Genomic DNA, 17,320 nt, shown 5'->3' on the forward strand with positions numbered 1-17,320 from the left:
TTATTCAATCTCAATTTTACAAGTTTATGCCCAACTTATCCTTGGATTTGTCTACCCGTGAACCAACAAGTCTTGTAGCTAAAGCTGTTCCCTTTCTTGATCATGAAGAAATACTTCAGAAAAAAACAAAAATCCTACTTTCATGACCATATAGTAACAGCTGCATTGAAGAAGATCAAAGGTCCTGGGGCAAGTGGCAAGCGTTCACAAAAGAAGAACAGCCTAAGCAGAGGTGATCCTTTGCCGGTGTTAACCTCCTGCTTTACAACAACTAACAGCTTCGGGCCACCCTGAACTAGAAACTGCACCCAGACCACTGTGCTTAAAAGCCGTTATGCCTCTCAGCACTCTGCCAAAACTCTTTTGAGACAATTTATGGTCTCGGCCTCCACAACACCAGCAGCAGTGGTTTTCACAACTTAAACAGTGGTTTTCGCAACTTAAACGCGGGCGATGCGAGCAGTATTTCCTCCGCCGCCGCCCTGTGTGCTACCCGGTGGCTCCATTCAATCCCTGCTTCCCACGACGGCGGCTCAGCCCGCCTGCCCCCGCCGCCCTCCCCGAAACACCCCGACGCCACCGCCGCTCCCCGCCCGTCCCCACGCCGCCCCCGCCGGGCCGGGCCGCTCGGCCCACGGCTCCCTCCCAGACCCTGTCAGCGCCAGCACCGCGACCCCCGAGACACGCCGCGCCGGCGGCGGGACGGTTCAGCACCGACAGACAACGCACCGGCACCCCCCACCGCGGGGCCCGCCCGGCACCTGCCCCTGTCCCTGTCTCCGCCGCCGGGCCCTGAGGGGAGCAACCGCTGCCCCCGGCCGGGGAGAGCCGGCGGCCGCTCGGCCTCGGCGGCCGCTCGGCCCCGACCCCTCCGCCCGCTCCTACCCCAGGCCCTACGGGCGCTGCCGCGGCGCGCCCCCCCTCACGAAGCCCCGCCGCGCCGCGCCGCACCGCACCTACCCGCCGGGGCAGCGCCCCATCCCATGCCGGCGCCGCTGCTCCCGCCGCCGGGCGCTCTCTGCCGCCCGCCCCGGCCGGCCCCTTCCGTGCGGCGGGGGGCCCCGCCCCAAAGGCGCGGCGGGCGGGCGGGCAGGCGGGCGGCCCCGGGCGCGCAGGTCGAGGCCGGGCTGTGAGGGGGCGGCCGCGGAATGGCGCTGCCCGCGCGGAGGGGGCGGCGGAGGGGGTGGGGGGAGAACGCGCCGCGCCCCTCCCTCTCCTCACAGCCACCGCGCCCGCCCCGCCCGCCCGGTCCCGCCGTGAGGAGGCGCCGGGTCCCCCGCGTCCCTCGCGTCCCTCACCGCCCGCCGGCCCGGCCCGGGCCTGCGGTTCACCGGGACGCAGCGTCCCGGGCGGTGGTTTTTGTTTTCACTCAGCCACTCGAGAAGTCCAGCAACGCGGTTGCTTCATCTCTTGGCTTCGGAGGTTTTTTCGGCCCTCTTTGGCTCGAGGCCGTTTGTAGTGCCCTCCGGCAAAACAGCGTGATGGGTGCCTCCCAGAAAAGGTAAAAATTAAGAGGGAAAAGAGACAAAGCGCGACTGGAAGGGGAAGGCAAGTGCCGCGCCGCAGTGGCTAGGCCCGGAGCGGGCCTTGCATTGGCAGTGTGTTTTGCTGCAATCATCAGACACAATGCTGGGGGAGGAGGTGCCCAGGGACACCAAGGCATTGTCGTCGGTAAGTCTTGTGATATTTAGGCCAGCCTCATGGGGTCTTTTTCTAAAGTGGTTGCAGCAGTGTCTTCCTTCTTTCACACACAGGCACACCAACCTGCGACGCCATGCTCTCTCGTGGCTTACAGGGACATCTCATAATCTCGGCTGGAACGCATCACATTTGTCTCTCGCACCTCCAGTTTATCTCCCTCTCCTTCACAAACACATACACTGTCTCCCACCACTTCTCCCTTGTACCTCCCTTCTCAGCCATGCTATCCCACCCCAAAAATCAGTTACAGATGCCTCCCTTTTGCTCTTCCTCTTCATTTTAGTATCTTCTAAATGTAGAAATCTTTTAATATCTTCTAAAAGCACTAGAAAGCACTGGACAGGAAAGTCTCCCTCTCATTCCGTTCTCAGAGATGAGGGAAGCAACCCTGTCATCCACAGCCCCTTAGGATGCCTTTCTTTCTTCCTCATTTCTTTGGAGAGGAAAACCAAACTACTTCCATGGCTGTAAATTATCATAGTTAGCTCAGGAAAAAAAAAAGCATTACTGGTCAGTGCAGGCGGGCAACAGCCAAAAGGGCAAATACCTCCCACCGAAACAATCCACTGATCTGAGCCTGTTTCTTGGGACTCTCCCTTCTCGGCCTCACAGTTCCTTCACCTGTCACGCCGGACAGGGTGGCATTCGGTCACTTCAGAGAGGTGCAGGTCCTCTCGTAGGACTGGACATCCAGACACGAAGACATGCGCGAGCACGAGTGCAAGGGACTGTGACTGCAAAGCCCAATCCATAGCCAAACATGCTATGTTAGTCATGTGGTGGAAGAGAGCTGCACTTCAGTCACATGCTTTTTTAAACAGTCTTGAAGGACTGAACAACATTACAATAACATAGTTAAACGTTAACTTGTTACTACTTACCCTGTAAATATAGCATGGCTGCTTCCTTTTGTGGTCTGACTGCTGTGGAAAGTTCAGAGCAGTTTGCTCGGTGAACACCCAGAGTTAAATTAGGGATGCTGAGATGCATAATGAATAGTGTACAAATACTAAAATGCTACAACATAAAAAAACCTTACTGACTTTACAGTGCACCAGTTCACTTGGGATAAGTGGCACGTGGAGTATGAGAAATGAGCCTGAGCTAACAAACCCAGGAATTACAGTATCAGCTTACCGTGACTGGCTGGGGATGAATTTGGGTAGGCAGGAGAAGCATCTGCTGGCAGGCTCAGGAAGCCCCCCAAGAGGGTGTATCTTGGGTAAGGGGGTATCTTCCAGAGACTCACAGACTTTTTCTGTCTTCCACCCGCTTCCTTTCAGGAAGTCAGACGTGGCAAATGCGAGGGGCTGCTGTTCTTCCCCAGAGAGGCTGGAAAGCCTTCCCAGGCGATGCCTTGGACTGACCGAGTTCTCGCGCTATGCCCTGGTAAGCCTCAGCAAAGTTAGTGAGAGAGCTAAGTGCACCTAGGAACACTTCTCTCTCTGCTTTTACTCTGAAGACTTGTGGGGTTTGAAAGCCAGAGGAACTTTCCCCTTCGCTTCAGCTGGGCTTGGATGAGAGCCCCGAAGAACACACAGTGACCCAACATTGTGAAATTATGAAATGTGTTAGAGAACACTCATATTTTCTTAGTATCAAAAGAGAGGCCATTATGTAATAGTTGCTACCGTAGGGGAACAGGAATGTCTGCTTGGTTCCATGATTACAGGGTAAGTAGCAAGTTAATGCTTAACTATGTTATTGTAATTTTATTCAATCCCTCAAGACTGTTAAAAAAAACCCAAACAGTGGAAAAAGTCTGGAGCGGTTTTATTACGTGACACACAAATACCACCCAATGATCCAATTCACCGCCCTTCGGAACGAGGAAATCGGTGCTCTCCAAAAGAGGCAGCCTGACAGTCTGTCAGCGAAGGGAGAGGTGCCCCATTTCTCACCCCGCTTCATACGCCATTGCCCTGGTAAACTCACTGGCTGTTCCTGTCCACGTGTGTTAGGGAGTTACAAGAAGCCAGAGCTCGACTATGCTAAAAATACACTTGCCTGATGCTGGACTGGCGGGACAAAAGCACTGCAGGGATGGTATGTCCTTTGCAAACCCAAAGACGGTCTTTTATTGGCACAAACGCCAGGCGAACGTGTGCGCAGCTACTGCTCGCTCTGCTCTGCCGCAAACGCTCCACCGCCGCTGCTCCACCACCGCTTTGCTTGTGGTCTTTGTGCCACGCAACGAGAAACAAGGTAAAGCTTTTGCCGCTTCCCTGCGAGGCCGGCAGAAGCGGCGTGGGCTGCGCTCCCCTGGCCCGGGCCGGGGAGAGAAGCGCCCGGTGGTTGCTGTAGCGCGGGGGGGCTGAGCAGCGTCTCCCCGAGCCGTTTGCGTACCCACTGCAAAAGGCGTTGGAAGCGTCTAAAACTGCGCTGTGTGGGGGAGACGAGCCTTTTTAATTCATCACGAACCCTCGCGCTAATTGCCGTGACAGTTTTCCTCCCCGGGGCGAGGTGCAGCCGTCGCGCAGGTCCCGCCTGCCAGCGGCCACGGGTGCTGGGGGGAGAGACGGGGAGCGCGGCGGCACCCCCGGGCCGATCTGACAGCAGCTGCTCTTGGCGCGGCCTCGGCTGGCCCAGACACGCGTGGCCGTAACCGCGCCGGTGCGGGAGGTGCGCCCGGGCCGCCGTCTGCCGGCGAGACGGGCTGAGGCGCCGCGGCCGGGCTCCGCCATGCGCGCAGGCGCCCTGTGGGCGGGCGGTGACGCGGAAGGCGCGCGCCGCGCCTGCGCGGTGGAGGAGGAGGAGGAGGAGGAGCGGCGGCGATGAAGGTGGCGGTGGCGGGGTGCTGCCATGGCGCCCTGGACAAGATGTACGAGACGCTGGAGCTGCTGCAGCGGCGGCACAACGTGCGGCCCGACCTGCTGCTCTGCTGCGGCGACTTCCAGGCCGTGCGCAACGAGGCGGACCTGCGCTGCATGGCCGTGCCCGCCAAGTACCGCCACATGCAGACCTTCTACCGGTGAGCGTCGCCCGGCCCGGCCCGGCCTTGTCCCACCTGGCTCCGGCCCGCTCCGCTACAGCGGCTGTCCTGTCTCCGCAGGTACTACTCCGGCGAGAAGAAGGCTCCGGTCCTCACGGTGTTCATCGGCGGGAACCATGAGGCGTCCAACCACCTGCAGGAGCTGCCCTACGGCGGGTGGGTGGCTCCCAACATCTACTACCTCGGTAGGTAGGGTCCCCCGGCGGCGTTGTCCCCTCCGGCCCCCTGCCCTGCTCCGGCCCCGCCGTGACGAGCCGCGCTCCCGTCTCCCCTAGGTTACGCGGGCGTGGTGCGGTTCCGCGGCGTGAGGATCGGCGGCATCTCGGGCATCTTCAAGTCTCACGACTACCGGAAAGGTACGGCGGGACGGAGCGGGCCCGGCTGGGCGGGCAGCAGGGAGGCAGCGCTGGGCCCTGCCCGTCGTGGGAGGGTCTGGATGTTCGTCCTCTTCTATCAGCCGACTCTTATGCTGGAAACCTCTCTGGGCTCAACACGCGGGTTTGTCTGGAGACGGTAGATGAGTCGGTAGCTGCCTGGCGACCGCAGCAGGAAGCAGTGCGCTTTTTGAATGTTGTTGTTGGACCAGTCTTGATTTTTCCACGGCAGCGTCCTTTTAGCGTGCAATGCAAGACTGTTTCGTTTTCCTTGCGTGAAACAGTCAATGTATAAATGTGATATTGTACAAATGTACTGTCCTGAGCTGAAGCTGACTGTCAGTACATCTCAAGATCAGTTCCTCCTGGTTATATCTGTGCGCATTCAAGAGTTCTTCCTTGAAGGCTTTTCATCAGTGGACAGATATCTTGTCACAGATGATACCTGGTGTCAGCAAATAGAAGATAGTTTAGTCTTTCTGATCTCCTTAACACATGTAATAGTGGTCTCTTACTTGTGATTACTGTACAGTAATATTATCTTTAGTAGCATACTGCTTCAGAGAAGCTTTGCAGATGGCTTTCAAGCTGCAAAGTGCTGAACTAGTTTTCTAGAACACCTGATTCTGTCTAATACCTATCAGCGCTAATTAGATTTGTTGTTATCAAGCATACAGTTTGTATGCCTGAATATTGCATGTGGGAGATGAGGCTTTTTTGACAATAATGCTAACTACTAAAAAAGGAATTTTTCTGTTCATTCTTAAGAGTATGTAGAAGCTCTGCTAGGCATTCAGGTTTCTTGTCCCAAGGCAAAGTTGGAGGCTATATCCCTTTTGCACTGCCAGAGTCTGTGGTGCCTGTGGGCAGTTACAGGCACGTTTAAGCTGCTGCTGAATCTGTTAAGCTGTAGTTTCATGACTGGTGGCAGCAGTCTTGAAGAAACACAAAAAATCCCGGCCTCAGTGGCCTGAGTCAGATCTCATGCAGTGCTTTGTGATCTTTTAGTTTGTACCTCTTTCTGAGTTGTTACATCCTAACTTATGTTCTGGTCACTGACCACGCAGAGAGGCTTGCTCTGTGCTCTCACTATGTTGATGCCCAACTTTTGCTTGTTCTCGGCTACCTTATGTTCTTCGGCTGTGCCAGCATGTTTGCATGTGTAGCCCTGATATTAGTAGATACGTATGTTTCATGGCTGTGCAGCAAACAGCTCTCTGTATATGTGATTACACACGGTTGTACAGCGTAACTGTGGAGATCAGGGGCGTGGGGAATTAATGAGGGGTGTTATCTCACTAGAGAGGTACAAAACCTCATTCAGTAATTAAGCACATAAATCTTTCTACCAAAAGTTACTTGTTTCAGTCAGGTCCTAGGTTTTAAGTATTGGAGTCAAACTCCCGTTTTTTGTTTCTACAACTGAATTACTGTGTTCTCTATTTTGCTGAAAATAAGACACAGAATGGAAGAAATGCTCATTGTTGTAGATGCATTTTTACAACATACTTGCCTCAAACATAAAAAGTTAGCAGCCTGTTGGTGTAAGCCTCGTGTAAAGGAAATACAGTATCTCCTCTGATTATTGGCAGCTTTGTATTTGGGGTTGCTCAAGGTGTCTGTATGACCCCAGGAAGCTAGCTTACAAACAGTGTTAGGAGGGAACTATTGATTCAGGCAACTGCTCTTTTTTTTCAATGTTTCAGGCCACTTTGAGTGTCCACCATACAACCAGCAAACAATTAGAAGCGCTTACCATGTGAGAAATATCGAAGTCTTCAAACTCAAGCAGGTTAGTGAAAAATCTGGTTTTTCAAACAGTGGTAAATAGTTTTCATTAATTTAGAAGTAAGATGTTAAAGCTACTCTGAACAAGTACACTATTGGATAGCAAATCTTACCAACAACTCCCAGCTAATCTGGACAGGCCATTTTATGCTGGGTGTTATGCCACAGTTCTTCCTGCAGAATATCTCCTCCAATGCTGTACATAGCAGTGCAAATTTGATCTGAATCAAACACAGACAGGAGTGTTGTTTTGGTTTTTTTTTTAATTGGATAAAATTCACAGAATGGAAAGTAATCCAGCTATACGCCTCTGTTCTAGCTTTATGTTAGCTTTAGGAAGATGGATGCTACCTTATCTAACATGCAGGCTGGTTGGTACAAAGTTAACTAATCAAAATTGAACCAGCTGAATAAGCTGATCCCAAATTTCTGTGGTTGAAATATTTTTGACTCCAGGGCAAGAAATTCAAAGGACAGATTAGCTTTATTTTTGAGCTATTGCCTATTCCCTGCTTTGTCACAAGGGCTACTGCATTTGGCTGAGGTTGTAGTGTGAATACATGTACTTATAAGCATCTTGTGAACGATTATTCAGGTTGCAGTTGCACCCTGAAGTGTTCAGTAGATACAGGGATGCTGAACATAGGACAAAGGTTTGCTGTCATTGTAAAGAGTTTGATGTGTTTCACTGTAAGTTTCTTACTAGTTGGACTCGGGTTTCATCTAGAAGTGTGTTCTGATACAGCTGATGGAAATATGCTGAATATTGACCCAAGACATGCTTAAGACATTGATTAGACTTCTGAGGGGTGCTTCCTTTGAGGAGGAATATCGTGCTTAGCCATTATCCCTTTTAAACAAAGCTTCTAAAAATTTCATGAGGAAGAAGATGCCTTTGATTGTGAGTGGAGAACTTCCTCTATAGCTGTAATTTTTAAGAGTCCTCTTCTGAGTGTTTGACACTTACTGTGATGATATGATCTCTTTTATAAGGCAGTAATATAAAACACAGCTGGCTGTCCCAAGAAAATGTAGTACAAACCATGGAGACGAGCCCCTGGACAACTTCAAAGGCCACCTGAAAGATGGGCTCAGTGGTATACTTACTTGCTTTGAAAGTGAGGCTATTGGTCACAGCAAACTCTGTACTGATCTGAGGTAGAACACATTACACATGTGTAATTTTGAAACTTCTTTATCGTATGTGTTTTATTAATACCATATGCATTTTGGCTTGACAGTTGAAGCGTCCAATTGATATATTTATGTCACATGACTGGCCAAGGAGCATATATCACTATGGAAACAAGAAACAGCTTCTTAAAATGAAATCCTTCTTCCGTCAAGAAGTGGAGAGCAACACATTAGGAAGCCCTGCTGCTTCAGAGCTTCTGCAGCACCTGAAACCCACCTACTGGTTCTCAGCACATCTTCATGTTAAATTTGCAGCTTTCATGCAACACCAGGTAAAGGGGAAAAAAAAATCAAGAATGTGTGTGTCCCAAGCACATTTTAGAATTCCAATGCAGGTAATCATGTCCAGAAAAACAACTTCTTAATGTTTTTGCTCAGTTATTAAAACTCAGCTTAAGCTGCAAAACATTAAGCAGTGTTAAGACTACTAGCTTATGCACCTTAAAGAGATGGTATAAATCAGTGGTGTAACTACCTAATCTTCAGGGACAGCGTGAAAAAGCTAACGTTACTGCACTTTGAAACCTCTTAATTTAAGGTTATAGAAAAGCACTCTCTTTCCCACTTTATTGGGGAAGGAGACAACTGCAAAACAACGTGATAGAGAAGCAACTGAAAAGAAGATAGTGGTTAACTGGGGATGGGAGGATGCCTGTACTAAGGCTTGGCAGATGAAGTTGTCTGGTGGCCTGAGTAAAGCCAAAAGCCAGCCCCTGTAGGCTGAAACTTCTATTGGTTTGAGTTATTCCTGAAAGTGGTGTGACATGCTATTCCTATTTGCAAGTTATTTAGCTGTAAAAATGTCACTCTAGACCTTCTAGACTCAACAAGTATGTTTTGAATTATGTTAAAGTTTTTCTTTTTGCTTCAAGGCTAGGTGTGCCCAGCTGCCTTGGTTAAGGACGAAGTGTGGGTCATACTTTATCTTGCTCTCATCTGCATCCAGCTTCCTGTTAGGCTTCCAGCGAAGTCTGTCTCTTTGTCCCTCCATCCCTTTCTTATAATCCCATGCTGATTTTTTTTCAGAAACACCTTTTCTGTAAAAAGTATGCATTTAAATCTCTCTATATAACTTTTTTAGAATGGTCAAATTTCATAGAAATGCTAATGACACTGTTAACACCATTTGTTTCCTAGACAAACTCCAAAGAAGAGCTACCAAAAGCAACAAAGTTTTTGGCTCTGGATAAATGTCTGCCACACAGAGACTTTCTGCAGGTGATGACCATGTGCAGTGGGTTTTCACTTTTTAAGTACTTCACTTATCTGGACCGCAAAGTGCCGGGCTTAAATATAAGCTGAAGAATAGTTCTGATAAATGGAGGAATTGGAAAGAAACTGGGAATGGTGCATGTGTGGAATGGTCTTTGCATAATATTGCCTTGATAATATTGCCTTGAAATAAGCAGACCTTGCATCCTGGCATGCAGGCATAGTGTTTGCTTATTCCTACCATTTCCTTCCACCTTAGAACAAGTACTTGACTTAATTGGAGAAGTAGCTCTACTTTAACCTGAATTAAATCTCCTGTTGTGTTTTTTTGACAAATGTCAAACCTAAAAAAAAAGCCTATTCTTTTTTTTTTCCCGGACCAGTTTGGGTCAAACAGTGACTCTTCAGATCTGTATTCGTTAATTCAGACAGGATTGAGTCCCAAGTTGAGTACTGCAATTTTCTTTCAGTGTTGTGAATTCCAGCAGGAACTGGTGTGACTTCCTAAGAGAATGGCTCAGCTTCTTTTTGCTTGTTGCATATCTTGGCTAGGAAGGGCAGTGGCCAAGGAGGAGGTCTAGGCTGTAGGAATTTTCAGTATGAATGGCAAACTGATTTGCCAAGAGTGAAAAAACGTTCATGTCTGTGGCCTGTGTATGCTACCTGGGGTGCCATCTGTAAAATCTCAAATGGATGAATCTGAATCCGTTGCTATGAGAGGGAGCTGCTGACAGCATGTTCTTCAAATGCAGTCAAGTGTTTTAGTAGTCTTAATTTAAATTATCTTTTATTTGTCAACTTAAAGGGAAGATGGTTCATTATCTGTCCTTTGGATGTGTGGTGGGATCCATTTGCCCTAGTAGCTACCTCTGAAGATGGGATAGAGTATGAGGATGGGCTTTTGCTGTGCAAAGGTACACTGGGGTGCTAGTCCACACTTAGAATTCTGTAGCAAAACTGACCTGGAGTAGTACTGCCTCCAGCAGCGTGGTGACCCACCTGTGTGTAGCTCTGGTTTAAAGTATATCCTTTTTTTTTTTTTTTTTTTTTTTTCCCCTAAAACTATCTTACAAGGTTGAATTACTGTATGGATTATTTAAAATAAGAGCCTGACTAGTGCAGTTTGGCTAAACCGAATGGTTTGATTCAGATGAATGTCGCTGAAGACAAAGTGATTTGGATTTCAGTTTGTCAGCTACTGAAAGAGTTTAAAAACATTTCATGTTAATTTCATTGCTGTGCTACAAATGCGTGTTTACACAGCAGAATAACTGTTGCTATCAATTCTTGATGTATATCTGCTGAGAAGGCAGCATGAGCTTAAGAGTAGGCAAATTCTGGTTTCTAGGTTGCGTAACTGTCCAGTAGCTGGCAGTAGGGAGGAGGGTGTTCTGCTGCTTAATTGCTGTAAGCTGAAATACAGAAATGCATTTTTTTTACCGTTGTTGATTGTCCTTTCTTAGCTCCTTATTGCTATAAGCTTCTATGTAGGGCTAACTTGAGAGGACTTGTTTGATAGAGACCACTAGCTCAGTGTATTTGAAACTTAATTAAAACTCTATACCATGAATGTAACACTTGAAACTTTAGTCAGTTTCTGGTGTTAAGAGAAATAACTCACTGTATTTTTTCTTTTTTTAAACAGATAATAGACATAGAACATGATCCTAATGCAGGTGACTCACTGGAGTATGATGCTGAGTGGATTGCAGTCCTCAAGGCCACCAACAGCCTTGTTAATGTGACTCAGAGCTCATGGAATATGCCTGAAAATAATGGCCTCCATGCAAAGTAAGTTGCATGCAAAGTAGAGAGGGAAGTGGAATTTTGCTGGACTGGAAGTAAACTTATTGTTGTGTTTCTCTGTTCTGCAGCCTGCAATGTCTGTAGGACTTGCTAAATGCCTTGGAAAACAAAGGGGATGGTGACAAGACCCATGCTCTAGAGCATACAACTTCTTTACTGCTCTACACGGGCAGTTAGTTTTGTTTTGCAAACTTGGATACCACCATTTGAGGGGCAAAAAATACATGGTGGCCAATCATGTTGCCAGTTATAACCACTGCGAGACTGAAAATCACCCTGGATTATGGGGGTGGGCAGGTGAATGCTTATTGAGTGGGTTGACATAATACACAAATCATCAGTGGGGAGAGGGGAATCTCAGTGTTGACCAAAGGCAATGTACTTTCCTGAAAAGTCATTTGAGAAATTAGATGTCTGTTGTAAGATGAATTTGTTATCCATCTTTAAAGGTTTCTCTTTGCAGTGGGAACAGGAAATACCTTTTGACTAGCTGCACTTGTTTTAACTTTATACACTTATTTAGGTGGGATTACAGTGTGACAGAAGAAGCCATCAAAGAGGTGTTAGAAGAGCTGAATCATAACCTCAAAATTCCTTGTAACTTCACATTGACAGCTGCTTGTTATGATCCCAGTAAGCCCCAAAAGCATGTGGAACCAGTTCATACCATCAATCCACAGACCACTGAGTTTTGTGCCCAATTTGGCCTCACTGACATCAATGACAGGATCCAGCAAGCTAAAGAAGAGGGCTCAGTACGAGGCGAATATGAAGAGGAGGAGGAGGAAGAGGAGATGGACAGTACTGGGTCAGCTGAGGAACCCAGTGAATATAATACAGATAATTCTGGACTTTCATCCATTAATCCAGATGAAATAATGCTGGATGAAGAAGGTGGTGATGAAGACTTGAGTACATGTTCTGTAGATCCTTCCCCTGATCATCCTCCTGATTTTTCTGCAAGTTTTTCTGACATCCGGATCATGCCAGATTCCATGGCGGTATCGTCTGATGATGCTATGGATTCCACTAATGAGGAACTGGAGAAATCTGGTGTGAGTAAGCAGGTGGAAGAGAAGAGCTTAAATGAGAGACCATTAAAGCGCATTGGTGGTAATGAAAACGGAAACAGTGGCATTAAAAAAATTAAGAGAAGGAATCAAGCTATCTATGCTGCAGAGGATGAAGATAAAACAGAATAATACTTCATATGATGTACAAATAAGTTCTTTCCGTACCTTTTTATGGGAAGGTGGTGAGAACAGTGGTGGACTAGTCATGCTTTTAATGTTACTTGATCTTATTCACGTTACTTAAGCTGAAGAGGCTGTATGTACCTCTTGCAGGGAGGCAGATTTATCCGAATTAAACATTTAAGTCAGAAGCAGACTTTTCCAACAAAGTACTTTGTCAAAGGATTTAAAGCTCATGTATAATCAGTTGATTTTGCTCCAGTTCTCGGTTACTAGTGTATACTATGTATCTTCAGCTGTACTGCTATACAAGATTCACCGTGCTTGTTTAACAAGAAAAGAACTCTTAAACTATAACTCAAGTCAAAGTGAGGGGATGTCTGACTTACAAGACTGAATGATTTGATTTGATTTTATTGCTTTTGTCTTGTTTTATACTAAACTTTTAATACAAGGTAGCATATGCAATAACTCCGTGAACTAAATTTGAAAATAGAATTCCCATGATAACAAAAGAGCAATAGAAGAGTGAAGATTTTTGTTTCTGGTGATATTCATGCCATAGAAAAACTTCATGGTCATAAGCAAAACAATGTGTATTGTCCAGTATTGGCTTTTAATTACAGTTTTGATAGGGAACCAAGTCTCTTAATTTGAAGCATGACGGTTTTATGGGTACCATGGAAAAGAGCATCTCTGTTCTTAAAAACTCAGTTGTGTGCTGTTTCTTGAAACTTGAGAACCATGTCTTAAAATTAAAATGCAAGAGGTTAGGATTAACAGCTTCTTAAATGTGGACATCATCACTGTCATAATTATTACTAATTAAGGCTGCGTTGTATTTTCATATAAGGTGGTTGATGTTTATAAGTTGCCTGAGACAATAATGCCTACTGTTATCATTAGCCTAAGTTTTCACCTGTCACTTCTTTTCAATAGTGTGTAACTTGCCGAATTCTTACAACTGGATTTGGAATCTTCCAAAGTACCTTCATAAACTTCAGCTGAGGCAGAACAGGAGCTGCCAGAATATAGATCCTCTTGGAAGTTTTCTTTTTACTCTTCCAGTTTGCCCTGAATTATTAGCAAGCAAATTATACTCTTTTGGCCTAAAAGGCTGTGAGGATAACAAAACTTCCTGAAGTCATGAAAATGACAGTGTTTTCAAGAACTATAGCCTATGTCATTAGACTCATTAGTCTTACAGTCAAGTTCTGCTGGCATTCTGTGCTGAGCTTTTGGAGTCCAGACAGAGCAGGACTTCCTCTTGACTGTGCTGCCCTTGAGAGCGGAGGTAGCTCCTGTGTGCTTTTACTCTAAGGCACAGGCGCTGTGGAGAAGAAAGCATCCCGACAGGAAGAGGGAACTGGACAGGGAGCCATGAGTGAAAAGGATTGGTGAGTGTGAGTCATGTAGCAGGGAAACACTTTAAGGTCAAGACTTCCGTCTTTAAAATCACTTCCACATTCTGGGATTCATCTTGGTTCCTCTCCTGTCAGCAGTTCGCTATGAACTATAAGTATTCCAGAGCTAAAAAATAGCAAAATTAATGCTCTCCACAGTTCTGATTAATGGCTTTATACTGGTGGGTTGATGCCGTTAACATCCTGGGTTTTTTCCAGAGGACACGATCTTGTTTGCTAAATTATTAGTTGGGCCCTCTTAATACTGCTGCTGTATCTCTCTATGCCTGCTCATCTGTCAGAACACCCACCAAAGAGAACTGTGGTACAATGTGATGAAAATTGGAAGCGTTTGGTCTAACCCTCAGGTTATCTAAAGTAGCTGTGAACTGTCAGCTAGATTACTGAAGATAGTTGAGTATCTTCAAGGGTCCTGGGTCTGCAATGCTAAAATTTTAAGCATGCCTCATGATCTGAAGACTATAATGGAAATAAAGTATTTTAAGTATAAATTGTGTTATGAACTTGAAAAGTCTCCCAAGAAATCTGAGCATGCTATTCAGCTGTCAAACTACATGAACTGGAGTGGAAAATACATGTTACATATAGTAGACTTTTTACACTGACTTCATATGTTTTTAAAGCAAATTATTCTGTTGTGTGTCATCCCCTGTCCTCCCCTTTCTGCTAAATGAGTTTTGGCTTTCTAGAAAGCAGGAGACTTTGACAAGATAGAATACTGATTTTTTTTTTTTTTTTTTTTAATCTTTAAAAATTTTTTTTAATGTAGTACTTCAGCATCCATTGCACAGAGTGCAGCTGGTAAATATACTTAACAAAATTTTTTTGAGTACAAACTATGTCTGATCTATATAAAGTTACTGTGCCCTTTCCTATTGTTGTTCACACCCTTTTTGCAGTTTGAAGTGTTGAGCTCTACTGTGCTCTCGTCTATTATGGATTTTCCCTGTCAGCAAGATCCTCTGCTGCATATAGAATTCAGTTGAAGCTCTGAACCTGAAGCTTCCCCAGTCAAGAAGACCAAATACTCCAAAAAGTATGTAAAACGCTAGGGAAGGCTGAAAAATCTTAATCGGTTCTTCAGACCCAGAGTCTTCACTCTTCTTTAAAAGGAAGCTTTAAAGTCATTCTGAAAACTTTTGACTTTTTTAATTTTGGTGAGAAACATCTGGAAAATGTTTGTCTGTCAGACCCTCATACAAGTTGTAATCACAGATTTTTCAGTATATGAAGCTTGCACTTAGTCTAAAAATGTTTTTGCTGTTACCTATAGTGCTTGAGAAAAGTGTTCACCTGTTTCATTCCACGCTAGCACACAGGTATTTTGTTCAAAGCATGTTATTAATCTACTCAGAGAAAAAAAAAAAAACAAACCACTAAGAAAAGGGGTATAGCTTTTTTTTTTTTTATGAGGAGTATTTTTTTTTAAATTAAATCTATTAAAGTCAACTTGTGGCAGCATCCCAAAGTATGTTTCTTGTGCTCCTGTTATCCTCTGCAATCTCTAACAGCTGGCAAATCTGCATTTACCTCACAGCAGCAAAAGTTGACAGTGAACTGTGACATGTGTCCTCCCCCCCACTTAATTGTCTTCAGGAGCAATGAGTTCGTAGAATTAGTATCCCTGTGCCTCAAGATGTGAAATACAGGGGGGTTAATACCAAAATACAGAAGTCTGTAGGAAAACTGAGTGAAGTCCTAGGCTTCTTGGGGTGTTTTCTGCAAAAACCCACCCCAAAACCGAACAAATTTATGAAAGCAACAAAAACAATGAAAAAAAAAAAAAGGAATCCAAACCATCTACTCTATGTGCAGCAAAGCTGCGGATGGGAAGTGGCATGCCATGCCTGTGTCCCAGATGAAGACTGTGCCCGAGTAGCTGGTTCTCAACAGCCCTTTAGCTCTCCCTATAGCTGGCGTGAATGAATCGCCAACGCATGCCCTGCTCACGCTGTCTTCACGTTCCAGGAACTCCACACAGACCGGGGCAAGACCCAGGATGGGCATGTGTCAGAAGGACCTGCAAAACTCCATGGTTTCCACTAGTGCAGTCAGAATATAAGGTAGCTGAAGCTAAACCTGGTTGCTTGTAATTAAAAAAAAGGTCAGGCCGTTGTTGGATAGCTGAGGGGCTGTCCTGAAAGCCGTGCTGGTGTCCCTGTCCCACAGGGTGTGGAATGGGGACTAGGAAAAGAGCAGTGTGGGGGTGCCTCTTAGGGTGCTGTGTGAGAAGCCTGTGGTAAGGTCAGCCTCCCCCTGCCTCAGCGTCAGGGCTTCAGTCAGATGAAGTCAGTCACCCAGCCCCACGTTCCGGTCTTCTTGGAGGGCTGCTGGGGTAAGCTCTGCAGTGGGACCGGGAGGACTGCGGTGGGAGAGCTGAGGAAAACAAGGGCTGAGTCAGTCCCCTGCGCTGTCTGCAGCTATGGGCTGGGGGAGGAGTGGCTGGAGAGCTGCCCGGCAGAAAAGGACCTGGGGGTGTTGACTGACAGCCGGCTGAACATGAGCCAGCAGTGTGCTCAGGTGGCCAAGAGGGCCAATGGCATCCTGGCTTGTATCAGGAATAGTGTGGCCAGCAGGGCTAGGGAGGTGATAGTGCCCCTGTACTCGGCACTGGTGGGGCTGCGCCTCGAGTACCGTGTCCAGTGTTGGGCCCCTCACTACAAGGACACTGAGGTGCTGGAGCGCGTCCAAAGAAGGGCAATGAAATGTCCTCAAGTTGCACCAGGGGAGGTTTAGATTGGGTACTAGGAAACATTTCTTCACTGAAAGCGTAGTCAGGTGCTGGAGCAGGCTGCCCAGGGAAGCGGTGGAGTCCCGGTCCCTGGAGGTATTTAAAACGCGTGTAGATGTGGTGCGTAGGGACGCGGTTTGGCGGTGGACGTGGCGGTGCTGGGTGAACGGTTGGACTCGATGCTCTCAGAGGTCTTTTCCAACCGCGATTCTACGACCCCGCCCCGCTCCGCGGGCGCGGCGGGGCAGCGCTTCCCGCCGCCAAGGGGCGCGCTCGCGACGGGCCCGCACATGCCGGGGCCGCGCCCTGCTGCGCCTGCGTGCAGCGCCCGCCTCGCTGCCCGCCGCTGCCGGCCGGGGTGGGCGGTGGCGAGAGGCGCATGTGCGGGGCCGCCCGGCGGACGGCTGTGGAGGGGCGGGGAGCGGCGCATGCGCGGCGGCGGCGGGCTGGCGGAAGGTAGCGGGGTTTCGGCGTCGGCCGATTCGCTGGGCGCGAAGCCGCGGCGCCCCGCCCCCCCCCCCCCGCCGCCCCGTCCCGCCCGGCGGCGCCGCGCTGCGCTGCGCTCCGCCATGAGGCCGTGCCCGCCGGCGGCGGTAGCGGCGCGCGCGCGAGCGTGAGGGCGCCGCCGCCGGAGCTGGAGCTGCTGCTGCGTCCGCCAAGATGGCGTGCGTGCTGGAGGCGCCGCTCCGCATGAGCGTCCTCTCGGTGAGTGCCGCGGCCCCTGCGCCGCCGCCGCCCCTTAGCGCGGCCGCCGGGGGGGGCGCCCGCCCGCCTGCCGCTGGGCTCGGCCTGACCTTGGCCTTGGCGGGGGCGGGCTGTGCGGGGGCCGCCCGGCACCTGCCGGGCCCCTTTGTGTGGTGGCGGGGGGCCCGGCGGGCCGGCCCCGGGGCCGGGAGTGGGCCTGG

At 48.3% G+C, this 17,320-nt stretch overlaps 3 protein-coding genes across 11 annotated transcripts in view; 2 read left to right on the forward strand and 1 right to left on the reverse strand.

Annotated features, from left to right (window-relative positions):
* PPP2R3A (protein phosphatase 2 regulatory subunit B''alpha) overlaps positions 1-3,906 on the reverse strand; it is a 68,012-nt gene extending 64,106 nt beyond the window's left edge. For 2 of the 5 annotated variants that reach the window (XM_087738551.1, XM_087738547.1), the window contains exon 1: positions 961-1,092. The gene's annotated coding sequence lies outside the window, so the exon portion shown is untranslated. Of the gene's footprint in view, positions 1-960; positions 1,093-2,248; positions 2,476-3,708 lie in introns of those variants that run through there. The other 3 variants (XM_087738548.1, XM_087738550.1, XM_087738549.1) reach the window with 3 other exon arrangements.
* Positions 3,907-3,913: 7 nt separating this feature from the next.
* On the forward strand, positions 3,914-15,146 carry DBR1 (debranching RNA lariats 1). Of its 2 annotated transcripts, XR_015700291.1 has the most exons (9): positions 3,914-4,672; positions 4,754-4,878; positions 4,969-5,049; positions 6,774-6,859; positions 8,097-8,321; positions 9,187-9,267; positions 10,907-11,052; positions 11,591-13,657; positions 14,584-15,146. XR_015700291.1 is itself a non-coding variant. In XM_009462815.2 (8 exons), exons 1-8 carry the CDS (start codon positions 4,476-4,478, stop codon positions 12,267-12,269), a joined length of 1,620 nt encoding a protein of 539 aa, XP_009461090.2. In that variant the 5' UTR covers positions 3,914-4,475; the 3' UTR covers positions 12,270-15,146. The 2 variants fall into 2 exon arrangements, 1 of the variants encoding a protein (XP_009461090.2); XM_009462815.2 differs by having other exon boundaries at positions 11,591-15,146.
* A 1,774-nt stretch (positions 15,147-16,920) lies between these two features.
* ARMC8 (armadillo repeat containing 8) overlaps positions 16,921-17,320 on the forward strand; it is a 76,842-nt gene continuing 76,442 nt past the window's right edge. For 2 of the 4 annotated variants that reach the window (XM_087738669.1, XM_087738671.1), the window contains exon 1: positions 16,923-17,120. In XM_087738669.1, coding sequence (XP_087594795.1) covers positions 17,076-17,120 — 45 coding nt within the window. In that variant the 5' untranslated portion in view covers positions 16,923-17,075. Of the gene's footprint in view, positions 17,121-17,320 lie in introns of all 4 variants that reach the window. The other 2 variants (XR_015700316.1, XM_087738670.1) reach the window with 2 other exon arrangements.

The sequence above is a fragment of the Nipponia nippon genome, unplaced genomic scaffold, assembly GCF_047370975.1.
Source record: "Nipponia nippon isolate SJK-2023a ecotype South Korea unplaced genomic scaffold, ASM4737097v1 scaffold_7, whole genome shotgun sequence".
In the NCBI taxonomy this organism is placed as follows: Eukaryota; Metazoa; Chordata; class Aves; order Pelecaniformes; family Threskiornithidae; genus Nipponia; species Nipponia nippon.

Excerpts from the sequence above, each read along its gene's own strand:
- DBR1 (XM_009462815.2), top strand. The coding sequence starts at position 4,476 with ATGAAGGTGGCGGTGGCGGGGTGCTGCCATGGCGCCCTGGACAAGATG. Across the intron at positions 4,673-4,753 it reads CACATGCAGACCTTCTACCG|GTACTACTCCGGCGAGAAGA; the intron begins GTGAGCGTCGCC and ends CTGTCTCCGCAG. Across the intron at positions 5,050-6,773 it reads GTCTCACGACTACCGGAAAG|GCCACTTTGAGTGTCCACCA; the intron begins GTACGGCGGGAC and ends TCAATGTTTCAG.